This window comes from Grampus griseus (genome assembly GCF_964374135.1).
Source record: "Grampus griseus genome assembly, chromosome: 2".
Taxonomy (NCBI): Eukaryota; Metazoa; Chordata; class Mammalia; order Artiodactyla; family Delphinidae; genus Grampus; species Grampus griseus.
Window position 1 is genome coordinate 158,336,984 of NC_139018.1, and position 15,775 is coordinate 158,352,758.

At 42.0% G+C, this 15,775-nt stretch overlaps 1 protein-coding gene across 1 annotated transcript in view; it reads right to left on the reverse strand.

The window, feature by feature from the left end:
• Positions 1 to 15,775, reverse strand: part of APBB1IP (amyloid beta precursor protein binding family B member 1 interacting protein) — a 102,866-nt gene that overhangs the window by 42,626 nt on the left and 44,465 nt on the right. Inside the window, exons 3-7 of the mRNA XM_082648815.1 lie at positions 15,240 to 15,327; positions 11,413 to 11,705; positions 8,703 to 8,780; positions 1,316 to 1,475; positions 27 to 148 (exon numbers count right to left, since the gene is read on the reverse strand). Of these exons, the coding sequence (XP_082504941.1) occupies positions 27 to 148; positions 1,316 to 1,475; positions 8,703 to 8,780; positions 11,413 to 11,705; positions 15,240 to 15,327 (741 nt within the window). The remainder of the gene's footprint in view (positions 1 to 26; positions 149 to 1,315; positions 1,476 to 8,702; positions 8,781 to 11,412; positions 11,706 to 15,239; positions 15,328 to 15,775) is intronic.

A 15,775-nucleotide genomic window follows, 5' to 3' on the forward strand; every position in this document is an offset into this window, starting at 1 on the left:
GTTTAACAATATACAAGTTATCTTACCTGGGGGTTTTTAAATACAGCGTATTTTTCCTCCTTCTCCAAAAACAGCACTTTATTTTCTGTGTCTCTTGTCCAGTCTGATAAGACTTCAACAACATTTTCATGGTCTTCAAAAAACCTTTCTGATAAAACAAGGAAAAGCATTCTTTCAGACCCAAGACATCAGGGTTTCCAACAGAGAAATAAGCTGGTGTTGAGTTAACACGATGCTTCATACTTCTCATCAGTTTCTAGAAATTCCTAATTCTTACATGATGTCACACTGTAACATCTCTATTATGTGTATTCTTCAGTCTCAGGTCTTCAACTTATTTTCCATTAAAAACATGGCAGATGAACCTACAATGTAGCGATAATGGTCAGCCATTGCTCTTTATTTCATGTTAGAATTTTTGACTATTTTAAATAGCCCCAGGTGGAGGCAACATCCTATATGGAAGGAGGCCAATTAAGCAATAATTGGGTAAACAACTTTGAATGAAATTGTGAGAAATTGTGAGATAAGTGATGAGTACTATAAAACATCACTCCCTAAAATGCTAAAAAAACAATATATTTCGGAACCAACCCTAAACCTTCCTTTAGAGAGCTTTCAATTCTCTATTTGACTCACAGAGTTGAAGAAAACTTCAAGAGGTTATTTCTGTGCAGACCACTTCCTCCAGAAAGATGTGTACCCAAAGCTTCTAAAACATGTATTTCTGTATTCCAACAGGCTCTCCCAGGAGACAATTGTTCTATGAGTGGTATTAAGAATGAGAAGTAACAGAGTATTTCTTTAATTGCTTTTTAGCTTTTTAAAAAAAACTCAATCAACGTCTATCCACTGTCCTTTGCTCTTCCGGGCTGAGCCTCTTCCACTAGACAAAGTGTCAGACATTGAGTGAGCGGGCAGTGATGTGAGGCCCGCAGCAGAGTTACCCTAGAGTATAAAGAAGTAAACTTTAAAGAGCCATCGGCTGACAGACACCCAGGCTCTCCGACCATCTGCTCAGCTTGCTAATCATGCGGTAAGAAGTATCCTCCTGTCACTTTCTTTCCCTTTCGGATCTGCTAGAGAAGTAGCAGCAATAATGCTTACATTCCCCAAGGTCTGGCCACCTGCTCCAATCCGAGTCTCTGCCACAGATAAATGAAGAGGCAAGCACTGAACCTGACCTAAGGGAAGTGATGCAGGGGGAGTCTTGATAGCCTTGAACCAAACTCTTCTTCGCAATAGACCAAAACCCATAATAAAGCAAACTCACAGGTTTTTTGGAGTACAGCCAATTGCTGGAACTGGGACTTACCGATTTGTAGTTCTGGATATATTTCATAAAGACACCAGTCCACACTGCAGTCACAATGGGTTTTCTCAAAAAGGTTGTCTAGAACATCTCGGGCTAATTGCCGCTCATCCACCATCAGTGACTTCGTGCTGTTATCATTCATGTGCACCTTGACAACGAGCTGAGGATAAAGCCACAGGGCAGCCAGTAAATTCAAGCAACTGTAGAAGGCCACCCACTGAGGTTAAGGTTTCAATGTTCCTATCTCTTCTGCGAATTTAAGTAAGAAGGTGTCCCACAAACTCACTCATATGCCAAGCACTTGTTTAAGGTGCCAGGAATATAAACGTAGAGAAACCAGTTCACAAAAACAGAAATAAATACACAATAAGTGAAGTCCCTGCCCAGCTTTCAGAGACTCTGCATCCTGGTGAGGGAGAGAGAAAACGAACACAACCCAAGAAGTGCTGCCTGCCGGCCTCCCTGACATCTTTCTGTTACTTCTTCCGGTTCACCTCAGAGCCCAGAAGCGTTGCTTAGCTGAAAGCCGTGCCGGTACCTTTGTAATAAATTCTTCTGCCCTGCTTAGCTGGAGTTGGGTCCCATTTCATGCAACCCGAGACTTCTATGACACAGGTTAAGACCAAGTTGGTTAATCTACAATTCTCTGAAGGTCGGAAGTTGCAGAGTGACAGCGTCACCGAGGGGTCTTATCGAGAGGCAGGTGGTGTCCCAGCAGGACACGTTTGAGATTAGAGGCGGACTAAGCCAGATCAATGTAGACTGAGAAAGCGCTATTATGGAGGCATGCAGGCCAATGAGTGACCTAATGCACTTTTCATTTGATTAAAAAAAAATTTACTGCATTGAGTTCACAGTCAAATTGGTAGCTACCTTATTCCTAATCTGGACGGTTTGGTGTGAGAATTTACTCCTAAGGGCACAGGATTTCACTGATTTTTCCCAGACAACTTGTCAAGGTTATTAAAACTTCTGATCCCTAAGAGAGACCATGATTCTGATGTAACATAACAGAATTAATTCAACAACTAATCAGCTAGGGTTTGGATTTTCTTTGATACCTGTGTATTTGTAGCTTTTTTTTTTTTTTTTTGGTACGCGGGCCTCTCACTGCCGTGGCCTCTCCCGTTGGGGAGCACAGGCTCCGGACGCGCAGGCTCAGCGGCCATGGCTCAAGGGCCCAGCCGCTCCGCGGCACGTGGGATCCTCCCGGACCGGGGCACAAACCCACGTCCCCTGCATCGGCAGGCGGGCTGTCAACCACTGCACCACCAGGGAAGCCCTGTAGCATATTTTTAGTTCCAGCAGTTGTTAGTTATGAGTGCTACAGGTTATAACGGTGCTATCTATCCAGTCTTCAAAAGGAACAGTGGAAACGTGCCCATGAAGCCCACATCTATTAGACACTTATGTTTAAGGGAAGATTTTCCATAACTCCTTCTGGGAAGATCTACGTTCTTATTTTATTCTTTGCCAAGATCACTGATCCTCCCTGATTAAGTGGGAGTTAGCTCTAGTTAGAGTCCATCTTTGAGTGCCACACGGGAAGGAAGGGCTGCCTTTCCCTTTCCAGACCATCCCTGCCCAAACTCCAGCCTGCAGTGCCTGCACTTACTCCACAGGCTGCCAGCAGAGAATTCCCAGAAGCAACATCGTCAACCAGAACCCCCTGACACTCTTGCTTAAACTTCTATTCTAACTTGAAAAGAGAAGCATGAGATAGTTAGGGACAAGTTCTGCCTATTCTGTCTGTCTAAGGTTGGTCCTGGTTATTCACATATGAGGCTCATCATTATTTTTAAAAAGTGTTTAGATGGAGTGAAGAGAGAGGTCATACAAGTGGTAACATTTCTTCCTTCCCTCAAAGTTTGGGTTAGATTCTGAGCAGCAGGGAAACTGCCCCTCTGGTCCCACTCCCACCCAACTGGATCTTGAAGACAGTGTGTAGTTAACAGTGAAGAATGCAATTCCTGTGGATTTCTGTGCAGAGTTACTGAGAGCAACCAAGGGTGTGGATGGTGATAAGAATCTGGACGAAGAGCAGGCAAGGACCACAAGTCGAAGCACACCTAGTATCTGCTCTTCCCACACTTGCACACCTAAGACTCAAATGCAGACATCAGGGCAATAAAGGTGCATTTCCTGCTCCTGGAACCATTCAAATGAGACCATTATTCCAGGCTTGTCCAAAGAATACTTTTTTTCCCTTGAAAACCTGTAGCCCAGAAACGTCTAGTTGGACAGTTGTTTTCGTTGTATGTTCATCTTTTTTTAAAAAAATAAATTTATTTATTTATTTTTGGCTGTGTTGGGTCTTCATTGCCGTGCGTGGGCTTCTCATTGCGGTGGCTTCTCCTGTTGCGGAGCATGGACTCTAGGCATGCAGGCTTCAGTAGTTGTGGCACACGGGCTCCATAGTTGTGGCTCACGGGCTCTAGAGCACAAGCTCAGTAGTTGTGGCACACAGGCTTAGTTGCTCCGCGGGGCATGTGGGATCTTCCAGGTCCAGGGCTCGAACCCGTGTCCCCTGCACTGGCAGGCGGATTCTTAACCACTGCGCCACCAGGGAAGTCCCTGTATGTACATCTTTTGATGTATTTAAAACAACAGGCCCAGGACATCCCTGGTGGCGCAGTGGTTAAGAATCCGCCTGCCAATGCAGGGGACAGGGGTTCAGTGGGGAACCTCTGGTCTGGGAGTTCCCACATACCACAGAGCAACTAAGCCCACGTGCCACAACTACTGAGACTGCACTTTAGAGCCCATAAGCCACAACTACTGAGCCTGTGTGCCACAACTACTGAAGCCTGTGCACCTAGAGCCCATGCTCCGCAACAGGAGAAGCCACCGCAATGAGAAGCCCATGCACCGCAAGGAAGGGTAGCCCCGGCTCACAGCAACTAGAGAAAGCCCACATGCAGCAACGAAAATCCAATGCGGCCAAAAATAAATAAATTTATTTAAAAAAATAAAATAAAATAATGAAACAATAGGCCCAACTACTACAATGTCAAAGACCCATTCATCTGACCAGAGAAATCAGACGTGGATGGTTGTGTGGAAAACAGAAATGCCTCAAATAGTGGAATGACCATGGCTTATTTTCTGTGGAAGGCATACCTGCTGCTCTCAGCTGAGGAATATTGCTATAAAGTAGTTATACGTCCTAAGAAACACTACCAGTGTTAGGATTCAGAAGACAATCTTCCTGATGAAAAAATCAGTGATGTCTGACCACATTTCATTCTTGCTTAGGAATTCTTGAGAAAATAAAACATAGCTTGGTGTTTTGCTTTCAAAGAGAGAAAAAAACTAAATCACATAATTTGACAATGACGCAATTATGAAAGGGTTGGGGGTTTTTTGGGCAGAAATTGCAAACTAAATTTAATCCATATGTAGTTACCAATGTCCACAATTATAAAACTTAGGGGGAAAAAAAACAAGAGAAGGCTGATGACTTTTAGCAAGAAGAAATCATATTCAGTCTTCTTCACAGCTTTCTTCACATTTACAAGCTGAAGGGTAGCTATATACCAACACGTGACACCCTAAGTCACAGTTAGGCGACTAGCAAGCTGAGTACCTTTCATACCAACACCATATGATATAGAGTAAAATGACTCAAGCATGAAAAGACTTCCGCTTTCTAATCCATCATGGTAAAGAGTTAATGGTTTTTATCATTTCTTCTTTTTCTTTTGCAAACTAATAAATACAAAATTATCCCAGCCCTAAATCATTTGCAATAAATACATTTTTGCTTCTATGATAAAATTTACAAGTGGAATTGGTCTCCTGTGTCACAGAGCTTTAAAACAAAGAAACAAAATCAATGAGTGAATCCGATTCTGTTTCCAGTTCCAACAGCTTTGCAACACAAACTGTGTACATCGTTCTTCGTGATCCAAAGTGATGTCAACACCCCACAGAATACTTGAGGGCAAAGTACTTCAGATAAACTTGATTCCATCCTTTATAAAACATGTTGTAGCTTATGTGTTAGTACATCTTAGTTACTTTATTAATGGATGAGTATGACTCAGCTTTTTTTTTTGGTGTTCTGTGCCACACAGCCTTTTGTTTTTAGAAATAATTCTGGAGGGTCCTAAGTCAGAAAAAATATACACCTTAGCTTCTTAATTTTCTTTCCTCTCCCACTGATCAGAACTGCTTCTGTTTCACATCTGCTTTGTTGACTAGAGGCAGGTGGTGCTTTTTGCTACTGTTACAATTCACCTCAACTAAATTATGGCAAAGTTCTGTGGAAACACTGCTTTCTCCTCCTTGTTCTCTTCATCTCCAGTTAAGCAAACTGGCCAAATATGCTAGTTGTTCTACCTTATTTTTTATATTTTTAAAAAATGCATTTATTTATTTTGTCTGCGTTGGGGCTTCGTTGCTGCACTCAGGCTTTCTCTAGTTGCAGCGAGCGGGGGCTACTCTTCGTTGCGGTGCACGGGCTCTCCTTGTGGTGGCTTCTCCTGTTGCGGAGCACGGGCTCTAGGCCCACGGGCTTCAGTAGTTGCAGCATGCGGGCTCAGTAGCTGTGGCACATGGGCTTAGTTGCTCTGTGGCATGTGGGATCTTCCCAGACCAGGGATCAAACCCATGTCCCCTGCCTTGGCAGGTGGATTCTTAACCACTGCGCCACCAGGAAAGTCCCGGGTTCTACCTTTTAATCTAAGAACCAACTTCTCTTTTCATTTATCCTCTGAGAGTATCTCCAACGTGGCCCCCATTTTATAAACCACCCAGTGGTTTAACATAGTTGAAATAATTATGAATTGTATTTTTACTCATTTTCTCTTGTCTTTTTATCTCCAAAGGGAAAGTCGGCAACCGAAGACAGCCCATCTTCCCCTGCCATCCATTTGTAACTTGGTTCAGTACATGTTTATCTACAGTGAGGTCTTGTGCTAGAGAGACGGCTATGAAACAGGTCACCCTGCTCTCATCCCTTCCCCTACAATCCACTTTCCACACAATGGCCACTACGATCTTTAAAAACCATATATTATCCCTTGTTAAAAACCCTCATATGAGGACTTCCCTGGAGGTCCAGTGGTTAGGACTCTGCGCTTCCACTGCAGGGGCCACAGGCTCAATCCCTGGACAGGAAGCTAAGATCCCGCATGCTGCATGGTGCGGCCAAATGCTTTCCCACTGCACTGACAATATGTTCCAAACTCTTCGTCAGACCTGTGAGACCCTGTGACCCCACCTGCCTTTCTGCCCTCAGCTCCTCCCATTTTCCCTCCTGCTCAAGAGGTAAAGGGATCAACAGTATGGTGACGGATGGAAGCTAAATTTTGGGTGGTGAGCACACTCTAGGGTATACAGAAGCAGAAATATAAGAATGTACACATGAAACTTACATAACGTTATAAACCAATGCTACCTCAATTAAAAAAAAAAAAGATTCCCTTGGGCAGTATCACTCCTTCCAGCTTTATTTTCTTCATAGCACTTCTCTCCCCAGCTAGAAGTGAAGTCTACACAGGCAGGGACCTCACCTGACTGGTTCACCTCTCTGTACCCCTAGCACCTGTTCTATGAGATGAGGATGCATCGGTAAAGAAAATACAAAACTCCCTGGAGGAGCTTCCCTGGGGGTGGGGAGGGGAGGTAGGCATTAAACAGGATAAACAAGTAATCTGGACAGTACGCTGTACGGGGAGGAAGGAAAGCAGGGGGAAGGTAAGGGATGTCAGGGGTGTGTGTGTGCATGGCACTGAACAGGTGACCAGACCTAGTGAGGGACAGAGAGAACCCACTGGAATCTGGGGAAGAGCTCTCCAGGCAGGGGGACCGCAAGGCACAAAGGTCCCGAGGCAGAGGCATGCCTGGAACATCTGTGGAGCAGCAGTGAGACCAGTAAGCTAGAACAGAGGGTGAGGGAGAGGGCTGGCAACCAGATCATGCAGGGACTTGATGTCGTTGTGAGGATTTGGGCTTTACTGTGTGTGTGGGGGGGGACATCCTTGAGCAGAGGAGGGACAAGAAAAGAGGTGGGAAGAGAATCACACGAGGGGGACTGGTCTTAGAAACATGGCAGTCCATGCACAGGAGCAGGAAAGACCATGGGCCACCTGCCACAAGTGCAGGCGGGTAGGGAGGCAAATGTGTTGGGGGCTTGTAGAACCTTTCTTTGGATTGCTTCTACTTCTCAGTGCAATGGGCTGAGAAAATGTGGGAGAGGAAGGAGGTATTGGAGATTTTCAGAGAGAGGACAAGGTGGAAGTAGTTTTCTAGGTTCGTGGGAGAGAGACTGGACTTGGAAGCTCAGGCAGCACTGAAGGCCCAGGCTGGATTTAACCAGGGGTTCACAGAGTGAGGACAAGGGGGGAGAAGGCAGCCGAGGATGTATCAGTTCAATACCGACCATAGAATGCAATCATACATAGAGAATGGGGAAGAAAAATGATAAAAAGGTTCATGCATGCCTGAAATGAATGGAACCAGAATGACCTGAAAAAATTCTCATAGATGAACCTTGGAAGTCTGGATCCTGGAGTAGTCAAGGAATATTTATTAAATATCGATCAACATGTACTGAAATCCTTCATTCAAGGAACCATGAGAGGTGCTGCAGGAACATAAAATCTAATGCCCTGTATGAAAAGAATAATTCACCCAACTGTAAGCAAAAAGTTCTTAACGACTCTCAGCCACGGTATATGCTTCAGGAGTCGAAGTGAGACTGTTTATCTTTCTCTTAATTTACCTAACTATTGTTAACACTTTATTATTAGGTAGATGCTTCTCCTGAGCTTAAATACATGTGTCTCTGATATAACACAATATATGTGTCTCCAGAAAAACCTATGCTCTACAGAAAAAGCACAATAAATTGCAGGCTTATTGGGACAATAGGGTCGAGGCAGGTCACTCAAAACCTACGCCAACTTTGAACACACAGCTCTAGCCAAAAGAACATTTAGTATTTCAGGAGAGAACTTGGACATCCAGGGCAGGCTGGGGGCTGCCTCAGGGGGTATATAAAATGCAAAACAGCCATCGTGGAAATGAGGTGATGCCACTAGAAGCTGAACTCTGACCCAGTTGACTCGCCAACTCGCCCCCAGAAGGGGGCGCCACCTGCCATTACCCAAGAGTGAGCAGAACCCAGAGTGCATCCTTAGGGGAGGGAGCCCTGGGGGTAGAGACTTGGAAACCTCCATATTTACACTAACGCAGGTCCCCTATTTATCAATCACCAATGAGTCAAGCGAGGTCATTAAAAGAATCATTTCTCTTTGTCCTTAAATTTAAAAAACTACAACTCATTGGAAAGCACCACTTGAAGTTAAAATCTTTTTTAGGCTTAAGCATAATAAAAAGTCATTAATTTGACTGCCCCACGCAAAAGTGATTCATAATTTACCTTCTTGACCTTGGCCTCCTTCAGTTTTTCCAACGCTAGCTTAATTTTATCAGCCTTGGCCTGGGCTTCTTCTTCTTCCTGTAAAATGACAAGACATTCAACACAGTCCATTAAATAACACCAGGGAGTAAGTACCCTTGCCATCGTTAGTGTCTTAGTCACTTTATATTGACAGAAGGCTGTGTTATACAGGGCACCAAATTTCATATGATTGATTTTCAAACTTTAAGTAACTGTAACAGAAATCTTCAACCTGGAGATACAGAAGACAGTCACCCTTTATATCTTAGGAATAGTAACTTAAAAGATGAAATGATGACTCAGAGTTTCACATATTTAGTCTGCAAAAATCTCTGTTTGGTTCAAAATTGGGTCTAACCTGAGGAATCTATAGGTGAATCTCAAGGGATTTGAGCACTTCCTGAAATTATACACATTCTTTTGAATTAGTATGTGTTTTCTGGGATTCTTAGTTTTTATTAGATTCCTAAAGGGTCCTTATCTTCCCCAATCAAACTTAAACTTATAATTCACAAAAAAAACCCCAAAAAACCACAACAAACTACTGACAAACACATGAGCAGGCAGAAAAGAGAGTGAAATATTTTATGAGCCCAAAGCAGACATATATCTTCTTATACCAGTAGTTCTTATATATTTTTTGAGCCACAAACCCCTTTAGGAATATGTTTAAAGCAATGAAGCCCATAAAGCTTCACATATGCATTGACTTTGCAGACAGCTGGGAATCACAGACTCCTTGACCTCTTCATGGACCCTATATTAAGAGCTTCTGCTCTTTAGAATGGCTGTTATCGAAGACAAGAGATAAAAAGTGTTGGCGAGGGCTTCCCTTGTGGCACAGTGGTTGAGAGTCCGCCTGCCGATGCAGGGGACACGGGTTCGTGCCCCGGTCCGGGAAGATCCCACATGCCACGGAGCAGCTGGGCCCGTGAGCCATGGCCGCTGAGCCTGCGCGTCCTGAGCCTGTGCTCTGCAACGGGAGAGGCCACGACAGTGAGAGGCCCTTGTACCGCAAAAAAAAAAAAAAGTGTTGGTGAGGAAGTGAAGAAATGGAAACCTTTGTGCACTGTTGGTGGGAATGTAAAATTGGTGCAGCTGCTACGGAAAACAGTAAGGCAGTTCCTCAAAAACTTACAAATAGAACTACCATATGATCCAGCAATTCCACTCCTGGGTATCTACCCAAAGGAAATGAAATCAATATCTTGAAGAGATCTACACTCCCATGTCCGTGGCAGCACTATTCACAGCAGCCAAGACATGGAAGCAACCTCAGTAACTGTTGATGATGAATGGATAAAGAAGATGTGGTGCAGATATACAATGGAATATTATTTATCCACGAGAAAAGGAAATCATGCTGTTTGTGACAACATGGATGAAACTTGAGGGCATTACACTAAATGAGATAAGTCAGACAGAGAAGGACAGATAGTGTATGATCTCACTTATATGTGAGAATCTAAAAAAGCTGAACTCATAGAAACAGAGAGTTGAATGGTGGTTGCCAGAGGCTGGGGACAGAGGAAATAGGGCGATGTTGGCCAAAGGGTGCAAACCTCCAGTTATAACATGAATAAGCTCTGGGGATCTAAAGTACAGCGTGGTGACTACAGTTAACAGTACTGTATTATAAACTTGTTTAGAGAGTAGATCTTATATGTTCTCACCATATGCACAACAAAAAGGTAATTATATGAGGTGATGAAGGTGTTAACTAACCTCGCTATGGTAATCATTTCTCAGTATATGTGTATCTGATCATCATGTTGTATGCCTTAAATCTGTACAATACTATATGTCAATTATATCTCAATAAAATTGGGGGGAAAAGAGCCTCTGCTCTATATGGATCACCGATTTTCAAATAATTTTTATACAATAATCACACAATAGAGCAATGAATAGGATTTAATATTTGATTTATATTTCATATTTGTTCATTCAAAAGGCATTGTAGGGACTTTCAGGGTTACTAGGGTCGTATTTATGAATACTGATCATCACCCAGTACAACGAATGCAGGAGCCACAGGAAATAGAGCTAGGTTCTTACTGTAAAATATTTTTAAAGTGGCTTACTCTAAGAAAAATCCTTAAAGCGCTCTTCTTGCATGGATGAGAGATATGAGTTAACGTCCCACGTAATGACAATATGAACTTCCCGGAAATCTATTAATATCAAGCATTCATCACCTACCCGCCCCATAACGCCCCTCCCAACTATGACCTTACACGTGATACACAGATATCTTTGCCCTACTGAATACGGCTGCCGAATTCAGCAAAATTCCATTTAGTTCAATTCTGAAATATGTAAGGAATGCCTTCTATTCTTTATGTACTGGACTAGGACCAGGGACACAGAAATGTATACATCACTTCCACAGTTCATACCAAGTTAATAAAACATGACCCCAAAAGGTTGAGTATTACCAGGGAAAGTTGCATACAAATACAGATTTTAGCCAAACTATAACGATTCCTGAATATGGCCCTAATATGTCCTTGATACACACCAATGTGTCCTTTAACGGAGACTCTGGCTTTGCAATGAACACATCTGGGATTCTTGTTTCTTAGAGTCTCAGAGCTCTGGGCGTACAAACTTAAATGTAACCGCCACTCTGAAGAAGGTCAGAGATCTTGGGTAGCAGAGATCAAGAGTCCTGACCCCATGGACTTACCTGAGAGAGAGGTTCAGGAGCGGGTGGTGGCAAAGGAAGGTCTAACATGGGATCAGCTGGTGGAGGAGGTAAGTCATCCTCATATTGGCTAATACTCGGTGCAGCAACATTTGCTGTGTAACCAAGAGACGCTGCACCACTGAAACTTGGTATATCCAGAGATGCTGAATGAGGTCGGCTCTGAGAGGACTCTTTCTGGGCCTGGATTGTCCTCTGCTCAGCTTCTCTTATGTCTGCTACCAGATCCGCCATGAGAGCATCTAAATCTTGGTCTTCCAGTGCATTTAAGGACTCTGATAGGGAAAATCACGTTAGTGGTCAAGACAACAATTTGCACCTAGAAAAACTTAACGAAGGTCATTTTAAAGAGTACATTTGAGTACTGGTTGCAAGGGGCTGGGGTGGGGGAAATAGGAAGAGGTTGGTAAAAGGGTATGAACTTTCAGTTATAAGGCGAGTAAGGTCTGAGGATCTAAGTATAACATGATGACTACAGTTGATAACACTGTATGGTATAATTGAAATTTGCTGAAAGAGTAGAACTTAAATGTTCTCACTAAAAAAAAAAAAAGAATAGATGAGGTGATAGATGTGTTAACTAACTTGATGGGGGAAATCCTTTCACAATGTATATGCACACCAAATCATCACACTGTACACTTTAGATATCTTACAATTTTGTCAATTAAACCTCAGTTGGGACTTCCCTGGTGGTGCAGTGGTTAAGAATCCACCTGCCAATGCAGGGGACACGGGTTTGATCCCTGGTCCGGGAAGATCCCACGTGCCACAAAGCAACTAAGCCCATGCGCCACAACTACTGAAGCCCGCGCACCTAGAGCCCGTGCTCCGCAACAAGCCCCTGCTCACCACAACTAAAGAAAGCCCGTGCACAGCAATGAAGACCCAACACAGCCAAAAAAAATAATTAATTAACTTAAAAAAACCTTAAAAAAAAAAGCTAAAAAAAATCACTTCCCTCCAAAAAAAAAAAAAAAGAGAAAGAAAGAAGAGAAAAGAAAAATAATGGGGGAATGTCTTCCCTACATTGGGACCTCACAGGCCAGCTATAAAGTCAACTCCAAGCACCTGATTAGATGCCTAAGTAGAGAATTCTTGTACATTCTCGTGCAAGATCTTAGCGTTTTAGAAAGTAGGGGAGGGCTTCCCTGGTGGCGCAGTGGTTGAGAGTCCACCTGCCGATGCTGGGGACACGGGTTCGTGCCCCGGTCCGGGAAGATCCCACATGCCGCAGAGCGGCTGGGCCCGTGAGCCATGGCCGCTGAGCCCGCGCGTCCGGAGCCTGTGCTCCGCCATGGGAGAGACCACAACAGTGAGAGGCCCACGTACCGCAAAAAAAAAAAAAAAAAAAAGAAAAAAAGAAAGTAGGGGAGGGGAGAGGCTGGAAAATTCTCCCCAGGTCTTGGGAGGGCAGACAGAGCACCACTGATAAATATACTTGGAAGAAAGTAGGTCTCCACCAACTGGGATTTATTTAATACGCCTTGAGACTTGGGGTGAGGGCAGAGTTTCTGTGGGCACACCATCCAACTATAGGAACTCTCACGTCACAGAAAGAGCAGTTAATGATAAATATTTAATAGCAGGAAATAAAGCACCAAGGGGGTTAAGGAATGAAAAAAAAATTTTTTTTAATTGGGATTAAGTGGTAAAGACTTCATAAGACAGTGAGCTGGGAGTTAACTCTTAAAGGAAAGGGCATACCCAAATTTTCAGAGTGAGGGTGAGGGAGGACGATTTTCACTGGAATTTCTTCCACGTGAGAGATTACTGTGGAGATAAGACCCGGGATCCTGAAAGCTGATTAGACCACGTGGCATACGGGGAGCCGTGGCCGTGAGTCGCGTTGCTACAGCACTTTGTCCATCAGGCAGTCACCGGATGGTGAGTGTGATGAACAAAGTATGGGCAAGGTGGAAGTGATCATGAGGGGGAGAATTCTAGCTGCTGTGTGCAGCGTGAACTGGATTGAGGAAATGCGGGCAGGGGAAATGAAGCCCTCTCAGAAACAAATGAGCAGAAAGCATGGTGAAATCATTTACTGCCAAACATCATCAGCATAAACACCATATAGCATATTACGTTAATGCCAATAGTTCTATGTACAGCACTGGGACTGAGTTTGGATCTCTTAACCAGGTAAAAAGCATTTTCCTTCTAAGCCACCGCTGTTTTGCATATAGCTTTTCATAAAATTAAGTGAAATTTTAAAAATCTCAGAGAAAATATGTGTAGACCTAATGAAGCATATTCCTAATTTTCTAGTGTCATCAATTACATTGTGACTGTAGACACACAGCAAATGATTTTAATCCTTTATAAAAATTTTAGGGACAAAATTCCCACAGTAACACATATAGTAACAATTTCCAAAGCAAATTATAATCCTCAACATATTGGTATGGGATTGAGTGATAAAGAATTGGGGATTCTGTTCAGAAGTTTATCGTTAACTCTCCAAATAACTTTGGGTGAAGTATTTTTTGACTCATTTTAAGCAATGTTTTAAGGGAAGACAGTAGAAAAAAAAAATCTATTCCTATTGTAATTCCCAACAAATTTAATTTTCAGTACATATCAGTACTTTTTTAATGGTCTTGTCTCCTTAATGGCACGAGTTTCTTGTTAGTGTCTTTTAACATGACTATGTTTATGTATTGCTGGGTTTCTTGCATTCTGACATTTTCAGTAATTTTTTGATACAAGGTAATAAGTGCTTCGAAAGCATTAGTTGAGCTTACTACAACTAAATTACTGATTAAATTTTAATGGAACTGATTATTCAGCTGTTATGAGTGTGTCAGGCAAATCTGCACTGTTCATATATGCAAGTATATGTTCTCTATTAACGTCATAATTTGACAAAAGTGTGTTGGTTTTCTGAAACTTCATGAATGTTACCATCATTCCATGTTGCAGTGGAAACGACTGACAGAAATAATAAGTTTATATGGAAGATAGAAAAGAGGGTGGGAAAAAGAGGAAATCAGAAGAGATGTACTATAATTTATCAAGATACAGTTATTCGAACCTTAAGGTTTAATCTAAAACTTACTGAAAATGACAGAAACAAAGGAACCCAGTGAGTGATGGAAATAAAACTTGGAACTCTGGATTTCTGTAACTAGGCTTCTCTATTATTTTGTTCTTTATTCTTTTGGTTGGCACTGCAAGTCTTTGGAAAATCTTTTCCAAGAGTTGCAGTGAATTCTCATTAATTTGGAAGCAATCACTTCAAGATTCATTGTAATTTGAGTAGCACCTGGGCTAAAGATTGTCAATGCACTAAGTAGGAAGAGAGATTTTTGTTAATAAAATATGACAAACTTCAGGGGACTAAAATGTCAAATAGACCAAATATACTATATTATATATTAAATATATATTAATTAAAATATATTTTGAAGCATCTATTCATATATTCTCAATCATTATGAAATGGCCAGTTCATTAATATCCTTGAAGGGACATTTCCTTATTAATATTTTCTTATACTACTGTATCTTATTACTGTAATGGCTTAGGAGTAAGAAGAAACTCTGTTTTTTAAAAAAAAAAAATTAGAAAGCTTTGAGACTTTCAGCAAATACAGGATAGTGTTCCTTTTCATTACAGGCAAAAATATCTTCTTGGCCTCTCAATTCAATCCAAACGGCAGCACTCAATCTGAATGAAATCCAGGACTTTAAAAATTATACTTGTCATGATGTCCAAGTTCCTTAAACTTTGTTTTCAGATTACAGTTGTGTACAGATTTTAGTCATTGTTATCATTTCAAATTACTTAAGAAAAGAAAGGATACTCACCATTTAAATCCTTAAACCCCACACTGTAGTTAAACTCAGCTCTGGACGGTTTAGGTTCTGGAGGAGGGACAGTGTCGACTCCTAAACTCTGTGAAAACGGATCCCAACCCCCAAAGTTATTCATGATACCAGTATTTTTGCAGTGCACTTTAATCATTAAGTAAAGAATCATTTGCTGCTTATACATATTCTCTTTAAATATGTTCTCTAAAAACTGTATTCTTACTTGAACATGCTTTAGGTGATTTTTTTTTCCTACAGAAAATGACAAGTTAAATTATGACAAGTTAAAAATGACAAGTTAAAAATTATTCTAGAAGGTACATCTTGAAACAAAACAGATCAAATGATGAGAATGAGGTTGTTCATTTTTAGAGACAACAAAAACTTTCCGGGAATGAAGCATGGTGACACATACACTACATAAGGATTTAAGTTATGACATCAAAGAAAGGAATTGTTTAGTCACTTGAAGATAAGAGCTGTTTCAGGATGCAATCTGTTATTACACAGTAAAATGTTAATGCTGTTACTCT